Source organism: Mesocricetus auratus, unplaced genomic scaffold (genome assembly GCF_017639785.1).
Source record: "Mesocricetus auratus isolate SY011 unplaced genomic scaffold, BCM_Maur_2.0 Super-Scaffold_100691, whole genome shotgun sequence".
In the NCBI taxonomy this organism is placed as follows: Eukaryota; Metazoa; Chordata; class Mammalia; order Rodentia; family Cricetidae; genus Mesocricetus; species Mesocricetus auratus.
The window spans coordinates 52,092,459-52,111,362 of record NW_024429267.1 but is presented as its reverse complement, the minus strand read 5'-3'; the positions used below and the strand labels follow the sequence as shown (position 1 = coordinate 52,111,362).

Here is an 18,904-nt window from a genome sequence, read left to right as displayed (position 1 = left end):
GAGGTGGGGTTTCCTTAGGGGTTGGTCATATGTTTGAGTGGTCCCACAACTTAAGAGTCCCTGAATCATTCATTGTAAGGTGGTTTTACTACCTAATTTTCTCTTCAGTTTTTTTTAAGGGGTTGTTTATTTTTTTTAAATCAGTTTGTATTGTCTACTATATTTAGTCGAAATCCTGTCAGCATTACTGAATTCCATGTTTGCATTTCTAAGCAACAACCCCAGACCGAGGTGACTGCACTGTTTGTGTGCAGGCTTCATTGAAGAGAGCTCATCACTCTTACAAGCTTTCCTGGTGGTATCTCTGTGTGTTCATGTTTGGGGCTTGGTTTCTCAGCTTTACATTGTAGGATGCATATTGATCATAGTGGGCATGGGCGTTACCCAGCTCTTGTTCTGTACTGATGGAACTGTAAGTGTTTGATTCTGCATTCTTGGAGATCCCATGGTAACCTTGCCGTCTTCATGGTGTGGGTGTGGGTGGGTGCATCTCGTCCCGTCGTTGCCCCCCTACGCCATTCCATTCTGCTTCTGACTCTGTCAGGGCTTCAATAAAGATTAATTAGTTAAAGAAACTAACTAGAAGCCCTTTCAACCACATAAGCAGACTCAAAATTGAGAGCAGTACCACTGCAGCATGTGTTTGCACAATTCACTTTGGTTGGATAGCAGAGCTGTGGCCTTCATTAGCTCTCAAGTCTTGGAAACTTTGCTTACAGACTCTAGCCTCTTCTATTAGATTTACAAACTCTCTTCCCAACACAGTCATCACTTACCAGACAGCTTGGGAAGTAGTTGTAACATTTAAACTAATAGCTATCAGTTTAAAAGTAAATAAATATAACTACGTTAGGTAAAGAGGAGTGAAGTGTATGCTTTATACTTATGTTACACAGAGCATAGCAGGCCAAGGTGATGGAATAGCTTGTATTCCAGTGCACCTTAGACTTCCCTTTTTACAGTAATTTATTTGGGTATATTTATATAAATGATGCAAATAAATTTTATGAATAGAATAATAATTTCACATCAGCTTATTTTAGATAGACCTTTTACAACTCAGTTGAAATTTTACTTTCAGTGATGCCAAATACTTTCTAGCCAGATTGCCTAATCTTAATCTGTAGTCATATATAAGTGGAAAACCAATCTTTGGCACAGATTGTCACCCCTCTAATGCAGTTCTGTGCATTAGGGTCAGCCTAAGCTGAGGACAGCCACTGAGTTAGACTCTGCCTTCTGTGACTGAGTTCTCCGTCATGCAGAAAGCCAGTTGTATTTCCTGCTTAAACTCTTAAGCTTCTATCCAAAGAGCACTAGGAGGCTGCCTGGAAGACATAAAATACTTGGTTGGTACTTTTGAGGCTAGCTGGTACTCATGTAAGTTAATGATGGTGTTAGGTGTTTGTGAGGCCATGAATATTTTGGATTAGTAACCACAGCAACGATAGGTAGTTAGTGCGTGTGCAATTGTATAGTTTCTTGGCCTTTGTATTGATTACTAATGGTGGATTTTTAAAAACTTGATTCCATTTGCTAGAAAATTTAAAATATTTTAAAAATGGATAGAATATTTATGATTTATAATGGACTGACATTCACACATCCAATCAGTCGCTTAAAGATTCTATTCTTGCTGAGCAGTGGCGGTGTGCACCTTTGACCCCAGCACTCAGGAGGCAAAGGCAGGCAGAGTTCAAAGCCAGCCTGGTCTACCAAGCAAGTTCCAGGGCAGGCTCCAAAGTTTCATAGAAACCTTGTCGGGGCTGGGGTGGGAGGGATTCTAAAGTTCTGTTAAATTCTTTCTAAAAATAAGATTTATAAATATATTTGTGTGTTGAGTACTTCATGACAGTAGTAAATTATCCTTGTTTCCTGTTTTGTTTTTATAGCATATAGCACTTTCTACATTGTGGGTTTAATATTATCCATGCAGATACCTTTTGTGGGATTCCAGCCAATCAGAACAAGCGAGCACATGGCAGCTGCAGGTATGGAAGAGTTTTTTTAAGTTAAGATAAAAGGACATTGTAAAATGTTTTGTCCACTTAAAATGTGTGTGGCCTTGAAATTATTTTTCTGTGTTGATATTAAAATGAGTTTTCCAGCTACTTTATTATATCATGATTTCTAAGAGACTACAATAATGTTAGCTGTTCTGCTTTGCTTCATATTGCTGTGATAAAGTACTGATCAAAACCTACTTGGGTAGGAAAGGATTCATTTGGCTTGAGTGAGCAGCTCCATCACTGAGGGAAATTGGGCAGAAATGTAGTAGAGGGCATTGAAGAGTGCTGCTCAGAGTAGTTCCCATGACTTGCTCAGCCTGCCTTCCTATACAAACCAGGACCGCCTTCCTAGGGGTGGCCATTCTAATCTGATAGAGTCATTTTCTCAATTGTGCGTCCCCTTCTCAGAAAACCTTAACTTCTGTCAGTTGACAAAAAACTAGCCAGCACATCAGCACAGCAATAACTGTGTAATGTTTTAAATCACAATGATGCATGGTAGTGTCAGTATGTACAGTGACTGCTTTTCTTGTCTGGTACATTCTGATCACTCTGGAAACAGTGTGCAGTAGAATTTTTTCAGATGCATTAATTGGTAGGTTAACCATCAGGTGACATAGGGAATGTTGACTAGATGAAATAAGTAGTCTCTGGTGTGAAGGGTATAGGGTCTTCTAAGCCTTTTGTGAGTGAAAGTGTTGAAGTGGCGTTGGGAAAATGCTGTGTTGGTACTCACATGAGCCTTCTTGTTAACTAGGTGTCTTTGCATTGCTGCAAGCTTACGCCTTTTTGCAGTATCTGAGAGACCGGTTGACAAAGCAGGAGTTCCAGACCCTTTTCTTTTTGGGTGTTTCACTAGCTGCCGGTGCAGTGTTCCTTAGTGTCATCTATCTGACATACACAGGTAGGTGCCATCTCCTGTAAGATTCAAGTTGTGGCTCTAGACTGTTCAAGAACAGTCTTTCACAGGTTCTTCTCACATACTGCATTTATTCTAGTATCAAATACTATGTAATGTCAATTTCAAAAGTTCTAAGCCTGGAGAGCATATTACATATCACAATTTTCAAAAAGCATGCGCCACCATTCCTGACTTTAGAAAAAACAAGCTCATCATAATTTTACTGCTTTTCAGACTCTTGTAAATCCACAAACATCCTTCTATTGCTGTTAAAGAACCAAAAGTATTGAAGACTCAGCATCTGCGATAAGCTGTGTGTTGTTACCTTTTCTTATGTGCACTCTCTCTTACCCTGGAAACTGTTGGCCACACCATTTCAGCATGCTTTGGATCTAACTTTCTCTCTAACCTGAGCTCACAAGTCCTGAACAGCAGTTACAGTTTTCCCTGGGGGTGTTCTGTCCGCCCAGATATGTACAGGCCCAGCACAGAGTGAAGGGGGTGTGACTGGGGTCACCCAGCTAGGTATTTGGAAATGAATTGGCACCTGTAAAATAAAACCAATATTATTTGAACATTGGGTTAAATTATCCATAGTTATTAAAAGTAACAAAGCTCTGAAATGACAAAATTGGATAGATACAATGGCTCAGCCGGTAAAGGTACTTGCTGTGCAAACCTAGTGACCTGACTGTGCCCCTGGAACCCGAGTCCAGGTGGAAGAGGAAAATCAACACCAGAGAGTTGTCTTCTGACCTCCACATATGCACTGGAATGTACCCAACACACACTAATAACAACAACTGTAATTGTTGTTGCTATTATCATGGTATGCGTCCGAAACACACCAGTAATTGTTGTTGTTGTTGTTATTGTTGTTTTGTTTTTATGTGTATGGGTGTTTCTCCCATAAGTACATCTGTGTATTGTGTTTGCTTAGTGCTCACAGACACCAGAGTAGGATGTCAGGTCCCCTAGAACTAGAGTTACAGACAGGTGTGAGCTGCCTTGTGTATGCTTGGAATCAAACCCAAATCCTCTGGAAACCCAGTGCTCTTAGCCACTTAGCTCTTGGGGGGTGGAGATTGCTGTATTTTGTAAAATTGTTTTAACAGCATTTGAGGGTTTGAGGTAGGAGGGCTGCTGCAAGTTTGAGGCAAGCTGTGGGCAGGAGGGACTATGTGGCAAGGGGACCTTAATCTCAACCACCACCACCAACCCAGAGAGAAGATTTAGGAAACAATAAAAAGACAGATAATTTCCTCTGTTTTTTCCTTCCAGGTTACATTGCACCATGGAGTGGCAGATTTTATTCATTGTGGGACACTGGGTAAGTTCAAATATACTAATTTGGCCTCCTAATCAAATACCCTTTCTCCCTATTCCTATATTGTAAGCATTTCAGTTACTACTTAAGCAACAATAAATACCCAGGCTGAGCCATTTGAAGTGAATACACTGTTGTTTTATGACATAAGTTCTATATTCCTGCTCTGCTACGGCTAACTCCTTATTGTTTTGTCAACACAGAAGCATTTTTGTGTAATTTTTTTTAAACTAATGAATATACAATTTATATCTTGAGTTTTGTTAAGGATAAGGTACTGTGTTTCAGATTTATATAACATAGGTATGAAGAACTTTTTGTGCAATCAATTTAAACTTCTGCTTAAAAAATCTGAAATATATCAGAGTATCTGGTACATTTTTGAAAAGTGCTATATAAAAGGAACTAATTTTTAAAACTTGGGTTTGGGATTAGACCAACAATTTCAGTGAAACTTTTTGTCTTTAAAATGGCTTAATGCTGAGAGGATGTCACTGTTTTTGCGGTTGCTTTCTAGATGATCCTATAAAATCCTACCCTATTTATTGACCAGGTGTCCTTCTGATAGGGTACCTAAGGGCTGCTGTGCAAGTATGCTGTTTTTAGCCTGTGGATCCTGAGGACTAGAAGGAACCAGTTACAGAAGATTGTCCTGATTAAACTGAATTCCAAAGTTGATGTGTGCTAGTTATATTTACACTTGAAGTCATTTTGACCACTTTGGAATAGCTTATGTTCTCATCACCCATGCCAAACCCTTGTCTACAAAGGCGCTGGAGCATAGGAGTTCATGGGGAAGTGTTTCTGCCACCAATGAGAGGTGGAGAAACCCATTGATACAGTTGTAGGCGATAGAGCTGCACTGTAGATACCTATCTGAGCAAGGATTAGCAACCAGAGCCAGCAGTTTGAACCCTAGATAGCTCTGCTAATTTAAGGGTGCATGTTAGCTTTAGTTTGATCAGTGTGTACCAAACAGATTGATTTCTACTATAGCTACATCAGTTAAAATGTAAGTGTAAATAGAAAAATTGGGGGGAAGAGGTCAATGAGCAAAGAAAATTTCCTCATCTAAAAGGAACTCCTGTTTTATCCTCTACTTGTAAATAATAATGGACTTTTTTAATATCAGGTATGCAAAAATACACATTCCAATTATTGCATCAGTGTCTGAGCATCAGCCTACGACTTGGGTGTCTTTCTTCTTTGATCTACATATTCTTGTATGTACCTTCCCAGCAGGCCTATGGTTCTGCATCAAAAATATCAACGATGAAAGAGTATTTGGTAAGATTTTTAATAACCTCTTCAATTCAGAACAATTATTTCTTTTCCATTTTGAGATTACTTCACTTTATTGTTTTCCTTGACTTAGTTCTGGCTAGTGGAAGGCAATTGATTGTCATTAAGTGCTACCTGATAGTAGGTGTCCATCCATCATGTTTGTGTTCCTGTTACTCATGTTTGCTTTAAAGGAGTCTTTACAGCAGACATTGGTGCTGGCTTTCTGAGCTGTTTTTGGTTCCATAAACTCAGTGTGCCTAATGATGTAATACACAAATGCATTGTCACCTGTCAACTGTGGGTTTTATAACGTATGGTGCTATTGACACGTAACATGACATTTAATTTCCCATATCTGTAATTAATTAATTTTTAATGACCGTACATTTCTCTGACTGGTGATGGTTTTTAATTAGTCAACTCAACAGGACTATTTGATCTGTATTAACAATCTTAAACAGTTGCTTTGTGAGATGCCTACTTGCAGGCTTGTTCTGTACTGTGGTATTTAACATATAGTTTCCTACGAGCATTTCCTTCCCCTCAGTGTTGACAGAGAACGTGTCGTTGCAGTTGCTCTGTATGCAATCAGTGCTGTCTACTTTGCTGGAGTGATGGTGCGGCTGATGTTGACTCTGACCCCAGTCGTCTGCATGCTGTCTGCGATCGCCTTCTCCAATGTTTTTGAGCACTATTTGGGAGATGACATGAAAAGGGAAAACCCACCTGTGGAGGACAGCAGTGATGAGGATGACAAAAGAAACCCAGGAAACTTGTATGACAAGGTGAGAGGTTGTGCTGTCTCAATCTTTTCAGTGCCAGGAGTGTCCCCTGATGGAAGCATGCTGAAATAAGGGTATAGACTAGCTGTGACTTCTATAGTTTCTCTAAAATCCTAGTTTATCTTTGAGCTCGGAGTAAACAGAATGAAATCAGAGGAGGGATTGTTAACCTTTTTTTGGCCAGTTCCCTAAGCACCCATTGTATGTTAATAACTTTCCACACTTTTGAGAACACACTTCTAATCGGGTTTAACCATGTGGACCATTGCTTTCACTTGTCCTTAGTCTGTATTTGGTGTGACTTTGGTGCTGAGAGTCAAATCCAGGACTTCATACATGTTAAGCAAGCACTCTACCTCTGAACTCCTCTCCCAGCCCATGTATAAAACTTTAAAATGGTAACTTGGTCTTTAAAAGTGGTGTTTAGATAAACACTTGTTTGTTAGCAATTATTTGTTGCTAATAAGTGGAATTCACTTTTAGCCTTAGTAACAATGGGAGTAGGATTATATCGAACAAAATTGTGGGAAACACTTAAGAATTAGAACACTTGTATTGAATGACTATTAGGCTCCACTATTTTAATGCTGACTAACCTTATCAATACTAATAGGCAGTGGAACTCTAGTGTAAGAATTGGCTGGAATCCATTCTTTCATTACTCTAAAATTCATAAAGATTTATGTTAACCAAGCACATACTTGTGTTATTTTTTTCTTTTAATCAGCCTTTTAACTTAGAGTTGATGACTAATCTGCTCTCTCCTACAAAAAGGGGCATGTGTCCATGTGTGCATCCGTGCATGGAGTTTCTCTCCTAGTAATTTCCTAATCTGGGTTTTAGGTTTCAAGAGTATAATTCTTTTGTTGTCAGAGTGGAGCCCCATGGTTTATTACTTTAAATTTAATTAAAAGCTGCCTTCTGCCATAGAGATAAGTTTGCTCTGAGATCAGCTCCTGGGTTTGAGTGTATTTTCCCATTCACATTGACTTTAAAGTTTATTTTGAATTAAGAGTAAATCTCCCTATCAGCCGTAGATTATCTAATTGCATCTTTTCTGACCACGGAGTTATTGCTAGGCTAATATTCTCCCCACTTTTCCCGATTGTGTTAATAAAGCAAGCACAGTGGCAAGGCTTCTCACATTGTTCTGCATATTCAGGCAGGTAAAGTGAGAAAACACGTAACAGAGCAAGAGAAAACTGAAGAGGGCTTAGGCCCCAACATCAAGAGCATTGTGACCATGCTCATGCTGATGCTCCTGATGATGTTTGCTGTGCATTGCACGTGGGTCACGAGCAATGCCTACTCCAGTCCAAGCGTGGTCCTAGCCTCCTACAATCATGATGGGTAAGAAAACAACCTGGCTGTTGGAAAGTTTAGGCCTATCCTTTTTATTTTGCCTCAAATATATATATATTGTTTGTGAAACTCTGCTTCTGAGTCCACTTTTTAAGACGTGTAGAGATGTTACTCAGGGCTGCCCACATGCTAGGGCAACCCCACCCCCCTAAATTTGCATTGTTTTTCATGTGGCCTTTCCCAACCTTTGGGATGGGTGGTAGTAACTATATTTTGTTCTCTTTTCCAAAATCTTTCTGCATATGTAGTTGTGTATACTTACTTGGTGGCCACTGGACATCATCGTTAGTGTGAAACTTGGTAGAAATGCAAATTATGGGGCCCACCCCAAGCCTACCTGAGAGACGTGGGGACAGGGCCCAGGTAGCTGTGAGTTAATGGTCACTGATGATTTCAGCATAGCTAGACTTCTACAGCTGCTTTTATAGTGAGTGCCACATCTCACCTTTCTACTTCACACTCGATCTTACAGACTTACAGAGGATCAGACTTTGTGCTAGAGTTAGTCCATTAGAATCTGATGTTTTATCATACCGGTGATTAGTTTGGGAAACTCTAGTATAGACTCAGCTTCCCACCCTACCCTTCCCCTGAAGTAAGGGCTTCTGACTACCATCTTTAAAATGAAATTTTTCAATGACTAAACTCTCCAACGTTTAATCTTACCTCCTTCACACTTAAAGGTGTCGTTTAAAATAATACTGTGGTTCTTTTCAGCACCAGGAATATCTTAGATGATTTTAGAGAAGCATACTTTTGGCTAAGACAAAATACAGATGAACACGCCCGGGTCATGTCTTGGTGGGACTATGGCTATCAGATCGCTGGGATGGCCAACAGGACTACTCTGGTGGATAACAACACCTGGAATAACAGTCACATAGCACTGGTGAGGACTTGGCATTATTGTTTGTTTTTAAAGAATAGAAGATTTCATGCTACTTAGCAGTCTGACTTCACTTTATAATTAAACAGGAAAGATGATACAGGTTAAAATACTTATCTGCCTGTATATTCTGGATTTAAGAGTAGTATTATGTATTCAGAATTGCAGGCTGGTTTACAGTAGCTTTTCATATATGTATCTTGCTGAGAACAAAGCAAACTCTGGAACTAATGTATATTTTTTATATTGCAAATTTCAGAAAAAGTTTGCAAGTTTGAAAACAACTATTTTATGTTGTGCAAGTAATAGATATCTACAACTTATGTCTTCAATCTATTATATAGTGAATCTCCATAAATTAATCACATCTGTGCTTTAAAGTCTGAATAGATAACTAGGTCATAAATAAATCAACTCAGGTTTTGTGAGTGCTGTGGATAATGATCAGGTGTCTGCTTGGCTCAGAGTCTGCTCTGGAAATCATGGTCAGGCTCAGCCTAAGGTTGGGAGAAAACTCTCTCTTTAAAAGCTTGCCTTTTGGGTTGGTGGGAGGGCACGGGAGGAGGGGAGAGAAATGGAGAGGGACTTGGAATTGACATGTGAAGCAACCTTGTTTCTAATTTAAATTTAAATTTAAAAATAAAAAATAATATAAAAAAGCTTGCCTTTTTCATTTTAAAAAGCTCTAAAACTTAATTATTAAAACATACATTCTGATTTTGACACTTCTGCTATAAAATGGTTACCATAGTTAAAATGTTAGTGAATTTCTCTAAGTCTATTGCATTCATAGAAAATCATTCCTACCCAATATTCATGTATATCAAACTCAATGAATTCCATCTTACATTTTTACTTTTTATCCTACAGGTAGGAAAAGCTATGTCTTCTAATGAAACAGCTGCCTATAAAATTATGAGATCTCTGGATGTTGATTATGTGTTGGTTATTTTTGGAGGAGTTATTGGGTATTCCGGTGATGATATCAACAAGTTCCTTTGGATGGTCAGGATAGCTGAAGGGGAGCATCCAAAAGACATTCGGGTGAGGAACACACTGGACATGTTAAAGAGCTCATTTGCTTTCTTCTTTCTTTCTTTTTCTCATTGTGTAACTCTGGCTGGCCTGGAACTCAGAGGTCCTGCCTTGGCCTCCTATATAAGATTAAAGGCGTGCATCACCACGCCCAGTGGTTGCATTGTTTTCATTATCCTATCCTCTGTTCTACTGCCTTACTCCATTACTAAAAATACTAAATGTATTTGCTAGGTTTGGTAGCCTCACATGCCATGGAACACCATTAGATTGATAACCCCATATATTTGAAAGTATTATGCTAAACAGCATGGGTATGTAATAGATAGTGCTGTCTAGATTCATGTTTGTGCACTCTGATGTTTCCATGGTGAAGGGGTCACCTTACTCATGCTTGTCTTAGAACATACTCTCGTGATTGTACCTCCATCCTACCCTTGTCAGGTCTTCGGGCTTTTTAGTCTCCTAGCCTCTTCCTTCATCCTTTTGATTACATTTCCATTCTGCTCCACCACTACCCTTAATGTTTATAAATCTGATAGAGACCAGTAATCTAGAAATCACTGTCCTTGCCTTGGCCCTATGTCTTTTTCCATGAAATATGACATTCATTGATCATGTCACTTAATGCTTTAAAAGCCTGCAACAGATAGGGAAAGTGGCCTTGAAATCAAATAGATATTAATCAGAATTAAAAGTGTCAGCTGGGTGGTCCAGGCAGGGTTTTGTGCAAATCAACATAAATGCTTTGAGTATTGGGTCCTTATCTTGGAGCTAGAATTAATGTGGTATCCAAGGCAAGCCTTGGGCTCTCACTACTAAAGACGGGTGAGCCTGCGTATGGTGGTGGTGAAAACATTTGTAGTGGTGTAGCTAAAGCCTCATCTTAGTATGATACTTTTCTTGGCAAAGCCCTGTAAAAACCCTGGAGCGTAAGCCCTTTAAACTTAGCCATCCTTTGCCAGTCTCTTGGCCAACCTTACACCACTCACTGCCAGGCCACTCTGGCCCCTGAATCTTGCCGATGGTTCCTTTGCTTGACTCATCTGACACGTGTTTTCAATATTCTGTCTTGGAATGCCTCTCCTTCCACACACTTGTCACCTCCTCTCCAAAGCCCTTTCAGGGTACACCCATGCCTCTGTTTGTCCTCAGAAAATTGCTTTGTAGTTAGATTTTATTTTCTGTCTCCCACTTTCTAAGGACAGGTAGCTAGGATTGTGCTCAGGTGAGGAAGGCACAAAGATAAGCCCCGGGCAGAGGAGAAAGAAGCAGGCAAAGATGAAGCACAGTCCCAGATGTCCTGCTCAGGTGAAAATGCTATCACATTTCCTCTCAGCTGTAATTAACAGACACTTCCTTAGACTACGCTAAAGTTTAATGCTCTTAAAACATGGTTTCAGGGAGTGAATTTCTTGGCACCATTAAAAAGTTGCAACATGATTGTTTCCAAATGTGTACTGTGAGCACACACGAATTTCTGTGCTTTTTAAATATTATTTTTAAACTGTGTCAATAGATAATATAAAATATGCAAAGAGCATATTCCTCACAAGAAGAGAATATATTCCTCTTATAGTTAGTATCTGCATGTCATATACTGCAAACTGCTGAGAGACTAGACTAAGGGTGTGGGATGGTGTGCGTTCTACAGTGTGTGTACCTCACAGTGCATGATGTGTGCCCTGCACGGTTTTGTCAGGTAAAAGAAGCCACTGGTCCTTCTTAATACTATTTTGTGTCTTGAATTTTACTTACGCAACTAACTAGAAACAAGGTATATATGCTGTTTGCTTCTGTAGACCTTAGGAATCTGTTAACTGTGGCCATTTTCTTGATTTTTTTTTTCCTCCCTTACAGTGAGTGTTCCATTAGATGTATTTGTTTACATGACTTAGCTAGCCTTTCTTCTCTATGATGGACATTTATGTCTGTGGCATAGTATATAATTTTGTACAGTCATTATTTGAATCATATAGATGTATCTATAGAACATAGTCCCTGTAAAAGGGATGTCCGAATCAGAAATAACATTTTTACTATCTGAAATTACATTTTTAAAACTGTAACAAACTACCCCTGTAGAGGGGTTAATTTATAAAGTAACGTTATAAAAATTACTACATAAGTAGTGCTATATATTCTTTCTAGTTTGCTGACCATAGGGACACTTGAGGACAAGCTCCAAGATGTGGTGAATGAGGGCAGTTGCTCAGAGTTAGCTCTATCTGGTGATAAAGCATGGAGTTGGAGTCAGTTTCATTCTTTGTGGGGTTTGTTTGTTTTTGTTTGTTTTTGTTCTGTTTTTTGTTTTGTTTTTTGAGACAGGATTTCTCTGTATGGCTTTGTAGACCAGGCTGACCTCAAACTCACAGAGATCGTCCTGCCTCCGCCTCTGCCTCCGCCTCCCAAGTGCTGGGATTAAAGGCATGGGCCACCACTGCCCGGCCCAGTCTCGTTCTTTTTAACTGTTTAGCTGGAAATCTGACAGGATTAATTTTGGGGCTGTGGGATTGAAAAAAGAGTGTAATGTGATGGTGCTGCCTCCACAGCAGCTTTGAGTGTACTATGTTGGCTAACCTTAGACTTGTGGTTTCTTTCCATAGGAGGGAGACTACTTCACCCAGCAGGGGGAATTCCGTGTAGACAAAGCTGGATCTCCTACTCTGTTAAATTGCCTTATGTATAAAATGTCATACTACAGATTTGGAGAAATGCAGGTTGGTTCAATCAGTTCTTCTATAATCTCTATTGAAATGGGGAAGGGACCTTATAAGGTCTTTTTTAAAAAATCAGAATAATGATGTCTTAATTTACTGAAGAGAAATGGGCAAGGCTTCTTTCCTGTTATGTTTTGATTTCAAACCCCTGATCCTCTTGCCTCAGTGTTCTGAGTGCTAGGCATGTGTCATCATGCCTAGCTCCATTTCTGATTGTTTGTGTGATGTGCTAGAGAAAATGTAGACCAGTGTAGACCAATGACTTTTTCTTGTCTGTAAATAATGGGGGAGGGGTGCTTAGATTGATGACTTGGCTTTTGATGGAAACCAAAATTTGTTATTCTGACATTTAAAAATTACTTTTGCACTGAAAGCAATTAACAACAAATCGAGGTACACTATGTTCATCCAGCCTCATTTCTGCCTTAAAGGCACAAATTAAATTCTCATTTACTGAAGATAATGCTAACTCTAGATGCCTCCATCCAGAGTGGGCACAAAAGCAGTCTGCATTAACCTTACACTCCCTCGGCTTTTCCCCCAAGCACTCTTGCCATCACTTCCCCTCTGTGGAAACCTCAGCCGCCTTCCCTTGTGTCTCCATCTTACTATTCTTTGTCGAGTGTGATCTGGGGATGAAATTCTGAGACTTTTCATTGAAGTTTCTCCTGTCCTGTGTTGCATGTATTGCTAAACTTGTTTATGCTGCTGTTATTCTGTCTTTTGTTGCAGGGACCCCTCTCAACCTAAGAAGTCATAGGCGTTGGAGGAAAAAGTGTCTTCCCTAACTATTGCTAATCCATTTTATAGCCTGCAATACTAAGTTAATAGTTTCATTCCAAGTTGTAGTGAAAACAAATTCCATATTACTTTCTAGTCAGCTTTAAAATCAGAGGAATTATTTGTTTACTTTTCCACCAGGAAATGATGTTATCTCTAACTGTAGGATTTGTCTGAACCTCAACATGAAGCATTTTATGTTTGTAAAATACAGTGATGATAGCTAGCATGATCTAGAATTTATATGTTGTTGCTTTCTGTGTTGCTCCATGGTAGATGGGCATAAGCAGGTATCTGCCTCATTTTCACCTGGGCTCACCATGCCCATGCAAAGCACCATGCCCACAATAATCTAGATGTAAATTATTTGTGTTTGCCTTATTTAAAGACCATTTGCCTGGGATCCAAACTCATGCTAGGAAAAAAGCACCTGATCTCAATAGTGACTCCAGAAAACAGTTTTTCTGGTATAAATGATGAGTTCTCAGCATGGAGGAGGATTTTCTCCCTCTTCAGGTTTATGAACTATTTATTTAAGCCCTGTTGGTCTCATGCTTTAAGAAGCATGCATGTTAGCGCAGGAGGTGTAATTTTTCTGTTATGTGGACAAGCAAGAATTTCCCTTTTGCTTTTTTGAGCTAGTTTTACACTGCTTGGAAAGGGGTGTTTGTTTGTCTTACAGTTCAGGTTTGTGTCTGTTTGAGCTTGATTTAAGCATGTCCTTTGCTCTTTCGTAAATCTTGGTTCAGCTGACTCTGCTTTTATTGGAGCTGCCCTTCAAGACATAAGAGCATTGTTTATATGAGCTTTTCTTTTACCTAAAGAGATGGTGGTGTTTCGACTGACTTCGTGAGAGCTGAATGAAGACCACGTGGCATAATGAAACAGATAGCTATTGTGAGGCCCTAAGGTGAAAGGAAGCATCTTCTTCCTGTCCCTCTGTGGGGCAGCTTTTGAGACAGGCTCTCACCATGTAGCTTTTAGCTGGCCCTGAAGCTCACTAAGTAGACCAGGCTGGCTTCAGAACCAGAGATCTTCTTGCCTTCACATTCTTACTTGCTCAGGTCAAAGGCATATAACACCACACTTACACTACCCATCTATTCCTCCCCCCCCCCTTTTGGGTTGTTGATACAGGATTTCTCTGTATAGATTTGTAGACCACACTGGCTTTGAACTCAAAGAGATCCACCTGCCTCTGCCTCCCAAGTGCTGGGATTAAAGGCCTGAACCACCACCACCTGACTTGCTCATCTATTTTTAAGGAATATATTCTGGTGTGTATAGTTTTTTTCATGATAAGGAAGGTCATTCATATAGCAGTTGCTGTCTTACAGTACTAAATGTTTTCCAATAAGGATGACTAACATTTGGTTCTGATGTTACTTTTGCAGCTAGATTTTCGCACACCCCCAGGTTTTGACCGAACCCGTAACGCTGAGATTGGAAACAAGGACATTAAATTCAAGCATTTGGAGGAAGCCTTTACATCAGAGCACTGGCTTGTCAGGATATATAAAGTGAAAGCGCCAGACAACAGGGAGACCCTAGGTCACAAGCCTCGAGTCACCAACATCTTCCCCAAACAGAAGTACTTGTCAAAGAAGGTGGGTCCCCCAGTAAAGTCACCTTGCTAGAAGGATAGGTCAGACTTGATGGTTTAGTAGGCTGGTATGGAAAATGCTGCAAACTTTTCATAAAGAAAAGACTGCTTGTACAAGGTAGACACAGGGTTACTCAAATCCCTCTCACAGCGGGCACATGAGCAACCCTGAGCCACAGTTCTCCAGGTGGACTGCTGGTTATTGGCCAGCCAGCCCAGGAAGTTTTTCTAGAGATGTTCTTACTTCAGTCTGTGCCATGCTCATTGGTGGGATGTTTTCTAAACAGTACCTGTGGCCATTATTGTCCAAACCTGCATTAAAGTAAAAACTTAAAAGAATTTGTAGTTATTGGTTCCTCATCTTCAGGTTAAATTACATTTATATTCAAACTCTACTCTTTGAATGGGGCTTTTATTTTATTTGCTGAGTAAATTGCCTGTGAATACATAGTTGAGTGAAGCCTTCTGAAGGAGAAACCAAAGACTCAATCATTTTCCTTAAGCTACTTTTTTTTAATGTAATTATGACAAAGCTTGTAGGCAAGAATTAGGAGACCATTGCAGTTCTTTTCCAATAATGGGTTAGGAAGTCTTTTGCTAGGGGTCATTATTGCTCATTTAAGTTGGGTAGATCACTTAACCTTCCTATTAAAGATACCTGACCTTAAGGGTGTGGGTGCGGGATGGGAGTGATGGGCAGTCAGGGAGAGCTGCTGTCCTGTAAGTAGGCTCTGGGTGTACAGTTCTGATTAGTAAACTGGTCTGTTACCACTTTTCCAAAGGGTGCTTAGGTGTTTCCATAACCCAGAACAGTTAATTTAAACTGTTAAAGTACACACCAAGTATGTCAGAGCACAAGTCATGTTATTTTATACTTTAAAAGTGATGTTTTATTTACTTTTATAAAGTGGTCTTGCTGTGTACCCTAGGCTGGTCCGAAACTAGGGATTCTCCTGCCTCCACCTCCTTAATGCTAGGATTACATGCATATATTATCATGCTCACTAGATGTATGATATTTAAATAGAAATTTATTTTTAAAAATTGCTTGGTTTGGGGAATGGAGGAGGCATACCGCGTGAGGCACGTAGATCAGAAGACAATTTGGAGCAGTTGGTTCTGCCCACCATGAGAGTTCTGGGATCCACTGAATAGCAGCCTTGGTAACATATGCCTTAAGAGGGTTTTTTTGTTTGTTTTGTAAAAACCTAGTTCCTTGATGGTGCAGTGCTGTCTTCAGGATCTTGGATCTGGCCATTCTTTTGGTTTAGCAGTTTCTACCAGCATATCTGCAATAGTCTAGTACCAGAAAACTTGTGTGGGGCTGGAGAGCTGGCTCAGTGGGTAAAGTGGTCACTGACTCCCAGCACCACCATGAGAAGCATAGAAAGAAGCACAGGTAGATAGATCCTCATTGACCAGCCAGCCTTGCTGAATTGAAGAGTTCTGGGTTCATGGAGACCCTGTCTCATAAAACAAGGTGGGGAACAATGGAGGTTGACCTCTGACCTCTGCTCATGCACTCAAATGCACACATGTATTCACATAACATACACTGTATATATAAAAAACTTACTTATCTTGAAGTGTTTCCTTCCTAAAAGGACATGACAGAAAATGGCAAGTGATTTTTGTATATAAGTTTTGAAGTTTCTGATGCCTTAGATTGGTGACTAGGATCTGTCATTGTTACCACCGAGCATGTAGTGGCTGAGGTGGTTACAGCCAGGAACCTAGTTATATTCACCTCAGCCTCTTCAGGGACAGCGATGTGAGCTGAAAGGGTCATGTCACAAAACTAGCAACAAACTTAGTGAAATTCTTCATAGCAGAGTAAGCTGGGTGTGTCTGGGTGCTTCAATCTGTAGGAGACTGGAACTAATACCATGCATTCTTCTTTTTCTAGACTACGAAAAGGAAGCGTGGCTACATTAAAAATAAGCTAGTTTTTAAGAAAGGCAAGAAAAGCTCTAAGAAGACTGTTTAAACACACTGTTCTGGCCTGACTCGCAGCAGTCGTCCTTGTGAGAACCGGTCTTTGCCTTCAGCTCATGTCCTGTTTCACAGCACCAAGGGTACAGAATCATCGCTGGGCCAGGTCAATGTACAAAATTTTCTGGCATTGTCTCATTTAAAAATTAAATTGGTTTATTGAGAACAGCTGTTTTCAATTTGTAACGTGAAGCAAGACAGAGCCGTGCTGTGAGCATCTGGCAGAAGATTTTTTTTATTCTTATTATTGGTACATATTACCCTTCAAATCTGAGAATTTGGACTAATTGCACCAAAGAACCCTCTAATTTGGTCCCTGGCACATGCATAATTGTCAATTGTTTTTATCCTTTTACAAGACCTGCGTTTTATTTGAATTACCCAAATAGCAATATGTAAGACACAAATGACAGACGTAACAAGAGCTTCTTGACCAGTAAGCAAACTAGCCCAGGTCTGAGAAAGAAGTGTCAGAAGAGAGTCCTTCCATGAACTCTATTTATTTTCCGGTTTCTCCGGTGTGAAGAGTGTTTCATCAAATGTTCACTTTGTCGCTCACTGCCGCTGTAAGCAGCTGCTGCTGACAGTGGGCCTCTCTGTAGTTAGCGGACTACATAGGTGTTTGTGTTCAGGCATGCATCCGCACTGCGGTTAGCAGGTGTTTTCACCAGGTACTTACAGAGCAGATTTCATGCATTGTTCATTCAAGGGCTAAATTTATATCCTTTGGGAATCATGGCAAGCACACACAGAATATTGCTGGCTAGGATGGCTTTGTTACCTTAGTACTGGGGTTGGTACCATGTTTACATGAGGAAGATTAAGGGGAAAGCCCTTAAAATGGACAGGTATCCAAAGTTCATTTCTGTGACCCTTCAAAATGACAAAGGATTTGTAAACTTTGCCTGGATTTTCCTCATTTTATACCAGTTTTGTTCATCACAATGATTTCTGTTCACTGCTCCATGTTTTTTAATACCTTAAGCATTTGATGAAACACTCTTTAGTGCTATATAGGCATTTTCTTACTTTTATTACAAATGTGACAATTGTCAAAAGATGCACTAAAATATAAATGGAGACTGAACATGTTCATTTTCCAGCTTATAGGTAACTTTATACAGACTTGAAAACTTTATCCAGTTGTTTAGTAAAGTGAGAGAGAAAGGTTTCCTGCCGCAGGAGAACTTTTTATACAACACGCCACTGCTTTTGGTGGGAAAGTACAGACTAGTATGTACCTTTTATGAAGAAACCGCAATTTACAATGTTCTGTGAGAATGTTCCTGCTGATTCCCTTTTTCAAGGTGTAGAATATTCTTTGATTTATAGAATTCATTTTTGACCCAGATGATGGTTCTTTTACAGACCAATAAAAAAAGGCTGAACATTTTCACAAATAAAGTGTAACTAAATCTGGATTTTCTGATACCTTGTCATTTAGGGGATTTTATCTTAACTTTGTTGCTTTACAATTCAATGCAGAGAAGTTATTGGCCGTAAGGGAAATAAAGTTAATTCTGATTTTGTGTTAAGCGTTGTCTTTGGCAGCTCTTGTTTTTGGAAGAATCTGCAGAGCTCTGGTCCCATGTCCCTCTAATCATCTCCCTCTACCCGTCTCACAAAGGTCTTAGCCAGTGTGTGGAAAAATAAGTTTATGTCAAACCACTTTAAAATCACCTCTTTACTCAGAATAGAACATACTCACTCATGACTTTTTGGTGTCGAGTAAGGGAAGAAAGGAGGCCAGGCTGTGAGGAGTGCCCACTCCACAGGGCTCCAAGACTGAGCCAAGTCTGGAAAGCTCACAGAGACAGTTGAGAGTTCAAGGTGCTATGGTGGGGAAGTGAGGAGTGGTGGTTTTATCACACTGGAGTGTCAGCTGCTGAGCTTACAAGATTATTCCAAACCTAGATGTATTCCGTGTGTGATCACTAGCACAATTTCTCAGTGAAAGAAAGTTCAGCATTGTGACCTTGACGTTCTAGATTGCAGTTCCGTTGTGTGCTTAGAGTGTAAACACTGCTGTCCTACTTAAGTTTGCAGTGGTGGCATTCTGAATGCCCGAGCATTCAGAATGGATGACCAGGAGGCCAAAGACTGAGCCGTGTTCAAGTATCCTCTGCTACACTGTTGCTATAGCCAAGGACCCTCAAGCCGTAGGCTCTGGCGCTGTTGCTTCCATTTTGAAAACTGTTAAGAGCCTTGATGGTGTTGCTCACT

General features: G+C 40.0%; 1 protein-coding gene across 1 annotated transcript in view; it reads left to right on the top strand.

Annotated features, from left to right (window-relative positions):
* Positions 1-18,216, top strand: part of Stt3b (STT3 oligosaccharyltransferase complex catalytic subunit B) — a 73,670-nt gene extending 55,454 nt beyond the window's left edge. The window contains exons 6-16 of the mRNA XM_005075037.4: positions 1,893-1,991; positions 2,767-2,913; positions 4,192-4,240; positions 5,370-5,524; positions 6,095-6,306; positions 7,466-7,653; positions 8,383-8,554; positions 9,422-9,595; positions 12,193-12,306; positions 14,481-14,693; positions 16,596-18,216. Coding sequence (XP_005075094.1) covers positions 1,893-1,991; positions 2,767-2,913; positions 4,192-4,240; positions 5,370-5,524; positions 6,095-6,306; positions 7,466-7,653; positions 8,383-8,554; positions 9,422-9,595; positions 12,193-12,306; positions 14,481-14,693; positions 16,596-16,676 — 1,604 coding nt within the window. The 3' untranslated portion in view covers positions 16,677-18,216. The remainder of the gene's footprint in view (positions 1-1,892; positions 1,992-2,766; positions 2,914-4,191; positions 4,241-5,369; positions 5,525-6,094; positions 6,307-7,465; positions 7,654-8,382; positions 8,555-9,421; positions 9,596-12,192; positions 12,307-14,480; positions 14,694-16,595) is intronic.
* The last annotated feature ends 688 nt before the right edge of the window (positions 18,217-18,904 follow it).